General features: G+C 31.1%; 1 protein-coding gene across 1 annotated transcript; it reads left to right on the top strand.

Annotated features, from left to right (window-relative positions):
* On the top strand, positions 1–1437 carry LOC149536451 (uncharacterized). The gene is made up of 4 exons (XM_089804217.1): positions 1–245; positions 357–481; positions 576–851; positions 959–1437. Exons 1-3 carry the CDS (start codon positions 24–26, stop codon positions 661–663), a joined length of 435 nt encoding a protein of 144 aa, XP_089660343.1. The 5' UTR covers positions 1–23; the 3' UTR covers positions 664–851; positions 959–1437.
* Positions 1438–12895: the final 11458 nt, after the last annotated feature.

Below are 12895 nucleotides of genomic sequence, written 5' to 3' on the forward strand. Positions count from 1 at the left end.
AGGTAAAAGAAGCATTGAAGCATATGGTCATTAGCCCCCAATGGGGCATTTGGAAGAATTCCAATACAGCAAGGGCTTTAAATGTGAGAAGAATGATACTAGATGAGGATTGGTGGGGTCTTGTGAGTTATGTGTTGGAAATCACCGATCCAATAATGGCAATGCTTCGCTTCGCAGATAGTAATGAGCCATGCCTTGGGGATATTTATGATTCCATGGATAGTATGCTGGAAAAAATTAAAATGGTAAGTTTTACGCTCTTTTACAACAATTTTTTATTTGAGAGATATCTAGATTCTAAAGTTTAAATTGACATATTCAATAATTATAATTATTATTCATATTTCATATCTTAGGTCATACAGAGGAGGGAGAATGATCCTGAGGACACCCTTTACAAGAAGGTGGAAAAAATTGTTCATCATCGATGGAACAAGATGACCACACCTTTGCACCTCCTTGCATATGCTCTATCCCCGAGGTACTGTAGTTCTTATCAAATGTTTGTGCTTATTTTATCCAATGTTTGTGCTATTGATATTTGATAGTGTTCAATTGTCTTTTGTTAACCCCAGGTACTATAGTGCAGATGTACTTCGCCTTCCAGGTAGAGTGCCACCATTTAGAGATGCAGAGGTTGCAGATGGGTATAAGAGGCACTAGCTAAGATATTCCAAGATCCAGAGATTGGGGCAATTGTGAGGAGTGAATTTGCTGCTTTCAACTCAGGTGAGGATTTCGACCCTATTGCCATAGCAGACCAAAGCAGGATGGGTGCCATCAAATGGTGGTACCTTCATGGGCAAGCCTTCACGTACCTCCAACCTCTTGCCATAAAGGTCCTATCCCAAGTAAGTTTGTAAAATTAAGCTTAAGGTTAACATTCTCAATTCCTTGAATTTATTATTTAATTTATTTATCTTGATTGTTGTATTGATAGTTTTTAATTTCTCTTTAGGTTGCCAGCTCTTCTGCCGCTGAGCGGAATTGGAGTACTTACTCCTTTATCCACTCAATCAAACGCAACTGGTTGGCTCCAAAAAAATCAGAAGACCTTGTGTTCATTCACAACAATTTGCGCTTGTTGTCACGGAAGGATCCTAAGTAAAAGAAGGGGCTCGAAAAGCTTTGGGATGTAGCACCCGAGACTCCTGATTTAGATATGACCATCCGGGATCTTGCTAGATCCACTTTGATTGATGTGGATGATGAGGAGGAGGATTATGAGTTAACAATCCCCTCTACTACTAGTGGTTTGGGTTCCTCTACTGATACAGATGCAGCACTTGCAGCTCACCAATACCCCTCTGATGCGGATTTTCTTGAAAATCCATTTGATGATTAAATAAAAAACTTTAGTGTTGACTCTTGACTCTTTTATGAGTAAATCATGTTATAAACTTTAAGTTTAATAATCTATATTTTGAATGTTACAAACTTTCACTTTCAGTAATTCAATGTGAATGTGTTGATTTTCTTTATAATCGTGAAAATAGATTAATTATCAATGTCATTGATCAAGTATACTAGGTTCATAGATGCATACTAGAATCATAGATTCATACTATGAAATGATTTAGTTTTAGAATTATGTATATTTCTCTTTTTTTTAGTATATATAATGCATATATATATATATATATATATATATATATATATATATATATATATATATATATGCACGAATCCTCCACGAATCATAATTGGGGAAAAAAAAAAATCCCGAATCCACGGATCCGATTCACGTGCCCGAATCGGATTCATGTCACGAATCGGCAACTAAGCATTAAACTAATCAGAAAATCAAGGAGTTCATTCAATCATAGCCTTAATATTTTCATCAGCTATTTTCTTCAGAATATCACACGTTCCAAGCAGCAGACATTCAGATCTAAAACAGGACAGGACAATCAGGTATTTTTCTTTACCCTGCCTAGAAAGGCAATCAGCAATCACATGGTATTGACCAAGCAAGCAAAACTGACGCATCGAACAAAGTGAAGGATAAATAGGAGATTTGAGGGGAATAGATGTTATGGGGAACAAGAACATGGTTGACATCTTACGCTGTGGTACTCACAATTGCAATCAAGACAGGGCAGTATTTGATTGTTCAAGGAGTCCGGAAAACCAAAGCCTAAGATAGTCAACAACTATGACAGGAATCATTAAATTAAAGTGAGTTTGAATTCCTTTATCAGAGTCGTCACATTTAAGAGTATTGGGCAAAGGAGGTAATAAAAGATCTTTATAGTGTAAGTTTTCAGACAGAGATCAAGAATCAGAAATGAGTGTTCAGAATACACCTTGCATAATCAAAATTTGAGGATATATATATATGCATATATAATTGTTGGAGAAAAATAGACTTATCTATTACTTTGGCTTCTACAGGCATCGATTGGCTATCAAATCAAAGAAATTAATTGGAAACCGATCTGTGGAATGATTTTTGCCGGACACATCAAATTTATGGAAAGCAAGTCAAGAACTAAAATCCTCTTTTACCAATTGGAGAAATTGAGAAACTTTATCTGTCAAACACATCTTATCCAATTCCATAGTAGATTTTCCCAAGAAGAACAACTGTTCTCTTTGATTACAAGTTAAACTTTACAGATCAGGGATGATACTGTGATCATATGGACGAAAGACTAGTCTGAAAACAGTGACATAGTTAAGTTCGTAAGTATTTGAGCTTAATCCAAAGCAGCAACTTGATCATACAATCCATTTCTTGGCTCTTGTATAATACCAGTTTCATAACTTCAGAAGTCGTACCTTTTTGTCATATTCAGATCAATCTGGTTAAATCAGTAATTAGTTCCAATTAAATTACACTTAATGTATAGAGGGTCTTGAATACATCTCAGACCTGACATTTGATATTCAAGATAGTTTTATATACATTGATCACTCTATATAATTTAGTAAACAAACAACATTGGTTGATCAAAGGAACTCGTTATCATTTTGTAAATATGCAAGCATTGGTGAGAAGTCCAACTCTTGCATAATACCAAAGTATGTTAACATCACATAGTTAATATCTCCGTTAAGATATTGTGATCTCCCTAAACTAGTTCAATTGCAAGATTCATTAGTGCAAATATAAGAAATTGAAGGAATTTCTAAATATCCCTAACTGGAGACATTACACAAATTCGTTCATGACTAAGATTAATTAAAGGAAATGCCATGAGATCCATCAGGGAAATATTTTATAAAGTAGAAATCTAGGAGAAACAAGGCAAGTTTTAAGCATGCCTTGGGTACAGCCCAAGGAAATGGAGATAATGTTTCAAGTCATCTCTCATCTAGAGGAAGCTGATGCTATAGTACAAAGGCCCTTCAAAGATGTCAATGAGCTTGATCGAAGAAACAAAAATTTTGATTTGTTTATAATAGGATATAAACCAGGTATAAAAACGAAGAAGCAGTTCTCACATTTTTAAAATATCTTGCACGAGGAACATGACAAAATTTGTTGTCAATTAGTGGACGGCTTTGTGTTTTCTAACATTACCATTCCCTTATACTATGATCCACCATTTGCAGCAGTATGGATGTGCTCACTCGTAGGATTGAGTGATCATCAATTTGTTGCTGTTATTGAAGAGTTCCCAATCATTGTATGATTGTTTGTGGCCTTTATGTTGCTGATATTTGCAAGGGGTTTTCAATATTGCAGCTGTTGTACCATTTTATTACTAGCGGTATTCAGGGTTTTTAGTTTTAGACTGTGATTGTGAGTCATATTCAGCTACAAGTTTGTAGATTCGTGGAAATTTTTAATGCATCACATTGCTTGTTAAGGGTTTCAACCATTAGAGTGGCAGAAAACAATTATTAACAAGTACTGCATTTTTGTTTTGACCCTAACATAGGGTAAATTTGGATTGTTGCAGCTATATTGATAGGATCTATTAGAACTGGAGGAGTCATCATCATGCTCATTTAATGTCAGATTGGTGCAGAATTATATGGTGGAAAAATCATAGATCATCCTTAGGTCTCGTGTGAGTGGATAGGTTCAGTTATCTTCACAAGCATATAGAGAATCGGCTCCCTTTATTGTTTATGTTGATGTGTTAGTTCTTTCAGGATAAATATATATCATTGAATATCTATATTTATGTAAAATGTTTCAATATATATAATGATATTATTATATATAATATATATTAAACGAGATTAATATATGTTAAATGAGATATATATTATATTAAACTCACCTAATATATATACGAAATATTATTCATTATATCATTTGAGAGACTGATTGAATGAGACATGTTTGACCGACTGCTAATTTAATGTGTGACTCCACGGTGGAGTCACAACCCATCAGGGATGTGACTCTCACCATTCATACATATGCCATGTTCAACCTGCAATAATATAAACTAAGGAACACATATAATATATCAGTCTTCTACGGTGGATATTACAGATTGATCTCCAATATACATTTCTGCCGATAGTTTAAGTATTAATAATTACTGTATTATATCAATATCCCATACAAGATTATTCTCTCTTTATATAAAGGGTGTAAGCACCTTCCTTAGAAATTTTTCTTCTGCACTTTGACTATAAAGATTCCTTTATCTCACTATGTATAAGGGATAAAAATCAAAATAAACTGAGTCTGATATTTAACATGGTATCAGAGAAGGTGTCAATCCTGAAGGAATTAGTTTCACGGAGAGGGGATCGAACTGACTCTTCTGCAGATATGCACCAGTCTTTGGGAGTAAAGAAACACCCATATTCAGCCTATAGAGACATCCTTGGTAGACTACAAAGAAATAATAAAACGCATCTAGAAATTTTGAAGGATGAAGTTATATAACCAATGTCATTGAAATACAGTGATCGGTAATAGCAATTGAGATCGGTGTACATTGATTATACAAGGAAAGGGGGCAATTTACAATATATTGGATTATCATTGATCAGGAATATATATTAGCAGAGGAAAGAGAAACCATCTGTGTTTGATCTATTTTTTACATCTCAATCGTCTATTTTATATTCGCTCATCGTTTTAGGAGGCTAAATCTCGCATGAACCATTGGAACTGAAATTTGAGAGTTCGATCACCATTGATTGTGGATCTTGGGGCCATAGACCTAGTTATACATATATGTTGCAGATGGGATCCTTTCCGAGTATAGAGGAGTTTTCGTTTGGCCTTTGTGAAGAAGCACATGACAGACTGTAGCTTATAGAGAGGCTAAGGAACAATTCTGATTATCCTTGCAAAAGCTTCTATACACAGGAATCTATATTTAGTATTTGATATAGTGATAGAATATATATCACGAGAAGAACATCTTAAAGCACGGAAGTCTATATCCAAGGCAGTGCTAATACTTGTCGAAAAGATCTCCGAGGACATTCACACAATAAGAATGATAATACTGAACGCAAGGAAAGGGAATAATGCTTTGCGACACAATTGCAATATTCATTGTTTATTCTACCAAAAGCCTGTAGATAGTCCAATAATGAAAGCCTATTAGTAATTAAACTAGATGCATATTTTCTCTAGCTGAAAGTGTTCTTTTTGATGTTATGGTAACAAGGAAAGAATCAGAAGTAGAACATTCACAGCGAACATATGTTAGCCAATCTATCTATGAAATTGATGATCGAGACTAAGATGAGTTCAATAACAATCATCGATGGTGAATTGATTATTAAGCTTTAATATAAAAGAGAACTGTTCATGAAAGAGTGTGAATCCTTGGGAGGACATATCTAATAGAAATACAATCATTCCATCGTGCCTTAGGAAGGATCAAGGGCCACCAAATATAAATATCATAACGGACCTTCAAGGAATATTTGTAGAGTGTTCATATTAAAAAAAGATTTCAAATAAAAAATACACATAAAAATTCACAGAGGACTGGTTATTATATATGACAGTCTATTATCCTGATAGAAATAAGTAACCAGATCATCGCAGATCAAGTATAGTAAAGACCTTAGTGCCCTACGTATAGTTATGAGATTAATTCAGCTAAAGTATAGCAAGTCATTACATCAGAGATATCATTGATTATATGTATATCAAGAAGTAAGTATTCTGCAAGTAACCCAAGATATGTGTAGTGCTTGTGAAACAATAATATCACCACCCACGTCTCATGAGTTATGTATGTCGAGAAAGGATGATTCATAGCAAGAGAGGATCATTCAAACATGATTCTGGCAGATTTTTTTTAACTCATCTTAAAAGGGGACATCACAGTTGGCACAATTGTCTTTTCGGGGGCATGAACTTGGGAAGAGTTATTATTTACATCTAGGTCATAATTGGAGGGCCACCACTTCCAGATTATGTAGTCTTTCCTAGATTATATTTTTCAGATCGTAAGAGCGTCAACATTTGCATCATTTACATGGGTTGAAAAGATATATCTATACTACCACAAAATTTTATCTTGGCACCTCTTAAGATAAGGAATAATATTCCCTTTGCATCTCTACAGTACAGTGTAGGAAATTATAGTTCATTTACTGAAGGCATCATTTAGCTTTACTGGCGAGCCTGCAATATTTGTGTTCTTTTGCTTCTCAAGTGTGAAATATATCATTTGTTCAAAACTTTGCATTCTGATTTGATATGGACATTTATTGGAGAAACTTGTATCAATGATGTTTAAGAAAAGAAGATAAAGTACAGCTCTTGAAGCATATATCTTGGATGATTGATATTTCGAGTATCCTTCTATATCAAGAAGGAGCCTGACATTTTTATTAGAGAAAACCTTGGACAAAGAGAGAGAAAAGATAGAGGACATGTTTCAATTAACTTCCGAGTATCTTGGTGATATTGATTTATAAGGAGTAGACTCTGCTTATAGGGTTTCTTTTTTATCAGAAAACTATAGAAGTTGAAGGACTATGATTCATGGGATGAAGTTTCATGTGTGTAGGCTGGAATATCTAGACTATGACATTCCTAGATAGATGGACACTTGTTGAACCAAGGAGGATGACACAACTTGCTGCCAGGAGGTCAGAAGGATGATATTAGATTCAGAGGGAGTTTGATACTTCATCAAAGACAACCTTGTACTAAGAGGTACGAAAAGTTGATATCAAATTCAAAGGGAGTTTGACTTCATGTAAACTTCTGATGTCATGTCCGTGACTACATGATTTTAATGGGCCTGCCCCCCTGTGTACATCATGAGGAAGTGACGACTTCCAAATGATTATCACTTGTACTTGTAGAAGTTATTGGAAGGTGACAATCTTACAATAACTAAAATCATGATATATATTTTGTGTAAATGTTGAAATAGATCATGAAAGGCCTTATCTTGTAAATCAGCAACTAAGTGTAAGATGTCATTTAGTTAACTGTCTATAAGTTGTTTGTATAGAATGTGACAGGTACTTGGTGAATCTCTTGTCTTGATATTTTAATAGGCCATTACCACATTGAGTACTTGGTGAATATCATTTAGTTGATGTTCTGATAGGCCATTGCTCAGAGTACTTAGTGAATATCATTTGATTAATGTTCAGATAGGCCAATACTTGTGTTACCTAATATGATATCAAGAGAGTATACTTGGTGAATATCATGTGTTGATATTCTAAAAGGCCAATACCCATATGATATCATATATGGGAAATCTTCTAATCAAAAATTTCCTTGATGTGTGATTTCAAACTATTACCAAATAGTGTTCTATTTTCATATGTGTTTATCCTTCTAAACTACGAAGGAGTGTTGATGTGTTAGTTCTTTCAAGATAAATATATATCATTGAATATCTATATTTATGTAAAATGTTTCAATATATATAATGATATTATTATATATAATATATATTAGATGAGATTAATATATATTATATTAAATTCACCTAATATATATATATATATATATGAAATATTAATCATTATATCATTTGAGACTGATTGAACGAGACATATGTTTGACAGACTGCTAATTTAATGTGTTTGGTCGACATGGATTTAAGATATTTTATGTTTAAAAATATAATTCAAACTGTGAGTCACGTGCACGATTGCATGTGACTCCACGGTGAAGTCACTTCCCATCGGGAACGTGACTCTCACCATTCATACATATGCTATGTTCAACCTATGATAATATAAAATAAGGAACACATATAATATGTCAGTCTTCTATGGTGGATATTACAGGTTGATCTCCAATATACATTTCTGCCGACAGTTTAAGTGTTAATAATTACTGTAGCATATCAATATCCCATTCAAGATTATTTCTCTTTCTATAAAGGGTGTAAACACCTTCCTTAGAATTTTTTCTTCTGCACTTTGACTATAAAGATTCCTCATATCTCACTATATATAAAGGATAGAAATCAAAATAAACTAAGTATGATAATCAGCAGTTTAATCCAAATTGGAGATGTAAAAGTAAAAAATCCAGACAACATGCATATGTCAATCTAATTCAAGACACTGGCATGATGGCACTCCAACGTTAAGGTTTGCATCATGTTCTTTGGCAAGCAATGCGTCATCTATCAAATACAAGATCTAGGTTCCATGGGCATTAATTGCATCATGAGCCATCATGAGTCATCACATTGGCACAGTGATACTTGAGTATCTAGGCTTAACATTGCTGACGGCAACCAAATTTTAGAAACGGGTGAACTTCTCATGTCATCATTTTTAGAATTAAATATTAATAAAATTGGGATGAATCACTTATAATAAAATAGGTCCTCGGAATTTGATTACCGACCGAAAAAAAAGGTCCTAGGTAAAAAAAAAAAAAAGATTAAAAGAACAAAATTAATTTTAAAATTACTTCTAAACCCTTGGAGCAAAAATAAATAAATAAATATAAAGTCTACGGAAAAGGCAACAATAAAAAGGAGGCAAAAGAATAAAACAAATCATCCAGATATGTGAATTTCACTTTCCGTCCAATTTATAGTTTCGAAGTATTCTAAGACAAAAACCCTTGATATTCAAGGAAAATAACCCTTGGTGTGCCAGTAATAGGAGGGCAAAATCTATTTTGCTTCCACTACCAAGTTTGAAGATGCAAAACCGCTCGTTAATGGAGCAGCTCCATTATGGGAATTGATACTGCGTATAAGTGTTTGGATTTGCAATTACCCACCAGCGTATCTTTTTTATACCTTATCTTTATGCTTTTTTAGCTTGCTATAAAAGGACAAAAAAGAGACCAGGGATGTGACAGAATCTTGTGTGGGATGGCCAAATCGTTGCTAGCAAATTTTGTCATTCCTTGGAGGTCTACTAGTGAGCTTTGGTAACTGACATTCCTACAGTTTTCTATACACTTTTGAGGTGTTTGAAGCAGATTACTGGTGGGCATCACAATCACATACATGTAATTGTACTTTTTGGGGAGGTTTTCCAATAATTTGTTGGCTAATTAATTTTGGAAATCTTTTATTATGTGCCAATCAATTTTTGAAATCTTTTCTTGTGTGCTTTTTTAAAAAGATAACAAAGATAGGCAATGATAGATTCCTAAAACTGTGCAAAGCCTGAGGAGGAACCATATTAAGGTGAATCAAAAAGGGCTTCTAAAATTAAACTTTAACAAAGAAACATTCACACCAAAAGTTTTTCAACATAATAAAATGTCCGGCAGGTAAGTTTAAAGAAAATAACATAAACAGAGCCTTGGCATTTTGGCTATTGCAAGAAATATGAAATAAAACATATTAAAAAAAACGAATGTACATTGCCTGGAAGAAGAGAAATTATCCCTCCCAGCGCTTCGCTATTGGCGCCTCTGCCCCGTTTCGCCCTTTCCTCTATTCCCTTTGCATCTGCTCTGCTTCTCCCCTACCTCGTCTACTTTGTCTCTCCCATTCCACTCCTGCAATTATGAGATATGGAAAGCCAACGGTACGATGAGGATATTTCATATCACATACTCCACCCTCCAACGTGCTAGAGAGCCGTTGCGATTTTGTTTAAAGGGAAAAAACAATGTCTGTTCTTCTCGGTTCCTCTGCTTTTTGCTTCCAATTGCAAGAAGTGACATTAAAACAAGTGCCAGTATACTTGCGGTTAAGTTTAATCGAAGAAATTATTATAGTATTATTGTTATGATATTATATACATTAATGTAACCAAATGTAATAGTGAAAAATAGACTAGATATAATTGTATATAAGATTTATTAAGAACTCATGGCATTATATAACAACCAATATTATGTGGGTGAGAACTACACTACAAATGCAAATCTAAAAATCTAAATAGATAAAGTAACCCTTATTGTTCATTTATAAATAATTAAATATATTAATATCTAAAAATATCAAAATTATTTTAATTGTTAAATAACTAAATCTATTAGAATATTTATATTTTTCAAAATGTAAATAAAATAAGAAAAAAATAAAGTTTAGAATATTTTCTAAAATAAAAATATAATGTATTTCATTGAAACAAAGTTTGTTGAATGTATATTTTAAATATTTACTAAATCAAAAATCAAAATAAATTATTTAATATTTATATATCTTTCAACTACATTTTGTAATTGTAAAAAATAATTTATTACAAATTTTAAAATTGAAATTTTATTTATTTATTTATATTTTGCTAGGTATGTTTCTATTGTAAATTTTGAAAAGAAATTAAATTAGTTATTATTTTATTTCTAATTTGAAAATATATTATTAATAAAATTCTAATTAAAAATTTCAAATCTAATCTTCTTCAAAATAGTTTCTATATTTTTTATTTACAAATTACAAAGTGAGTAATTTAAAATTTTGTGTGTGTGTATTTATTTATTTATTTGTTTATTTATTTATTCAAAGTTTTCAGAGTAAGTAATTTGAAACTTAGTATTTATATATTTATTTATTTCCCAATTGTATTTTCTAATTGTAAAAGGAATAATTACATAAATTTTAAAATTGAAGTTTTTTAAAGGTATCTTTTTATTGTAAAATTTAGAAAGAAATTAATACTATTATTAATTTATTTCTAATTTCAAAATAGATATTTTGAATTTAAAAATAGATGGTTATAATTTTGATATTTGTATAAGAATAATTTTAAATGAAATTTTAATTATTATTATTCTATTTTTATATATAATTCTCAAATCACTTCAAAACTTTACATTTCTAATTAAGTGTTGTCTTGTAAATACTTTTCTAAATTGTTTCTAATTTTTTTACAAATATATAGAAATCTTTAGAAAAAAGCTACCTATGATTTTTGAGTAAATCTTTTTTACAAATTTTGATGTCAAGTATAAATCTTTTTTTACATTGAATTTAGAAGTTATAATTATAAAGCTTTCATTGAATTATAAATAGTGAAGAATTAATTAAATAGCTAGAAACTAAAGAAGACTATGGTGTAAAAAAAATGTTAGCACTAATGGATGATATTTCTCATACACAAATTTAATATTTTACTATTTGATTAAACTATAAATATAATTAAAAATTAAACAAAATAAGTATTGTACAAAACTAATTCCATTTTTATTGTGATGAATTTGAAAAGAGTTGTAATTATAAAGCTTTCATTGAATTATAAATAGTGAAGAATTAATTAAATAGCTAGAAACTAAAGAAGACTATGGTGTAAAAAAATGTTAGTAACTAATGGATGATATTTCTCATACACAAATTTAATATTTTACTATTTGATTAAACTATAAATATAATTAAAAATCAAACAAAATAAGTATTGTACAAAATTAATTCCATTTTTATTGTGATGAATTTGAAAACGAAATCTTCATTCTCCTACAACTGCATGATAGTACAAAAAATGAGGTATAGAATTTTTTCGCATAATTTTCTTTACTAACACATTTTTAGTTAGTCTTGCACATCATTATAGATATTTATGATTTTTGCAAAACATAATGAATCAAAGACTTCATAAATTTATAATTAATTTATTTTCTTTATATTAGGATGAAATTATAAATTACACAAATCTCTTTTACATATTCTTTTTTTTTTTTTTTTTGGATCAGTAAGAGGCTAAAGCCAAGATTAATTATAGTGTATTATTATTAATTATTATTTCATTAAGCACGGGTAGATTCGAACCCAAGACCTCTTTGATAAGAGGCTCACAATTTATTGACCTCTTCGATAAGAGGCTCACAATTTATCATTGTGTTGTAGGCTCTTGCCTACATATTCCTATTTATTATATATTATATGAGTTTAAGTTTAGTTTAAAAAATAGTAGTTATAGAATTATTCATTGTAAATGTTTTTAAAGTATACACTTTGAAAATAGTTTCATCACATTAGAGTTTTTTTTTTTAATTGTTATTTAGTATTAAACCTTAAAAACAAAAGTTTCTATATAAAAAATCATCAGAATTCACAAACACATAATTATGATTGCCTTATAAGACATATTTGTCTTAACAAATCATATTAGAGATAAATAAGCTCTTTTTAAGAAAAAAATTAGGAATTATAATTGTTATGTTTTGATAGTGGTACTTTATTTTGAAAAGAAGAAAAATAGATTATTGTGATTGGTGGAGTATGATTGATTAATTGAACACAAGTCAATACAATAGTATTTGCCTTAGGGCAAGTACTAATAAAAGAATACACTTTGGATGGAGGTGTAAAAGAAGAGAATATGTTTGTAATTTGTTTAATCATTTTTAAAAATATAAGAAGACAATTGGAATATAGGCAATAATTTAGAAAAAAAAATAAGCAAGAGCTTACAACACAATGGTAAATTGTGAGCCTCTTATCTGAGAGGTCTTGGGTTTGAATCTACTCGAGGTTAATAAATAATAATAATTAATTATAGCATGTAATAATAATAATTAATTACACCACGTAATAGTAATAATGAATCTTGGCTTTGACCTTTTACC

The sequence above is a fragment of the Cupressus sempervirens genome, chromosome 10 (genome assembly GCF_028749045.1).
Source record: "Cupressus sempervirens isolate cs-2001-9-10 chromosome 10, ASM2874904v1, whole genome shotgun sequence".
Taxonomy (NCBI): domain Eukaryota; kingdom Viridiplantae; phylum Streptophyta; class Pinopsida; order Cupressales; family Cupressaceae; genus Cupressus; species Cupressus sempervirens.

Excerpts from the sequence above, each read along its gene's own strand:
- LOC149536451 (XM_089804217.1), top strand. The coding sequence starts at position 24 with ATGGTCATTAGCCCCCAATGGGGCATTTGGAAGAATTCCAATACAGCA. Across the intron at positions 246-356 it reads TGCTGGAAAAAATTAAAATG|GTCATACAGAGGAGGGAGAA; the intron begins GTAAGTTTTACG and ends TTCATATCTTAG. Across the intron at positions 482-575 it reads GCATATGCTCTATCCCCGAG|GTACTATAGTGCAGATGTAC; the intron begins GTACTGTAGTTC and ends TGTTAACCCCAG.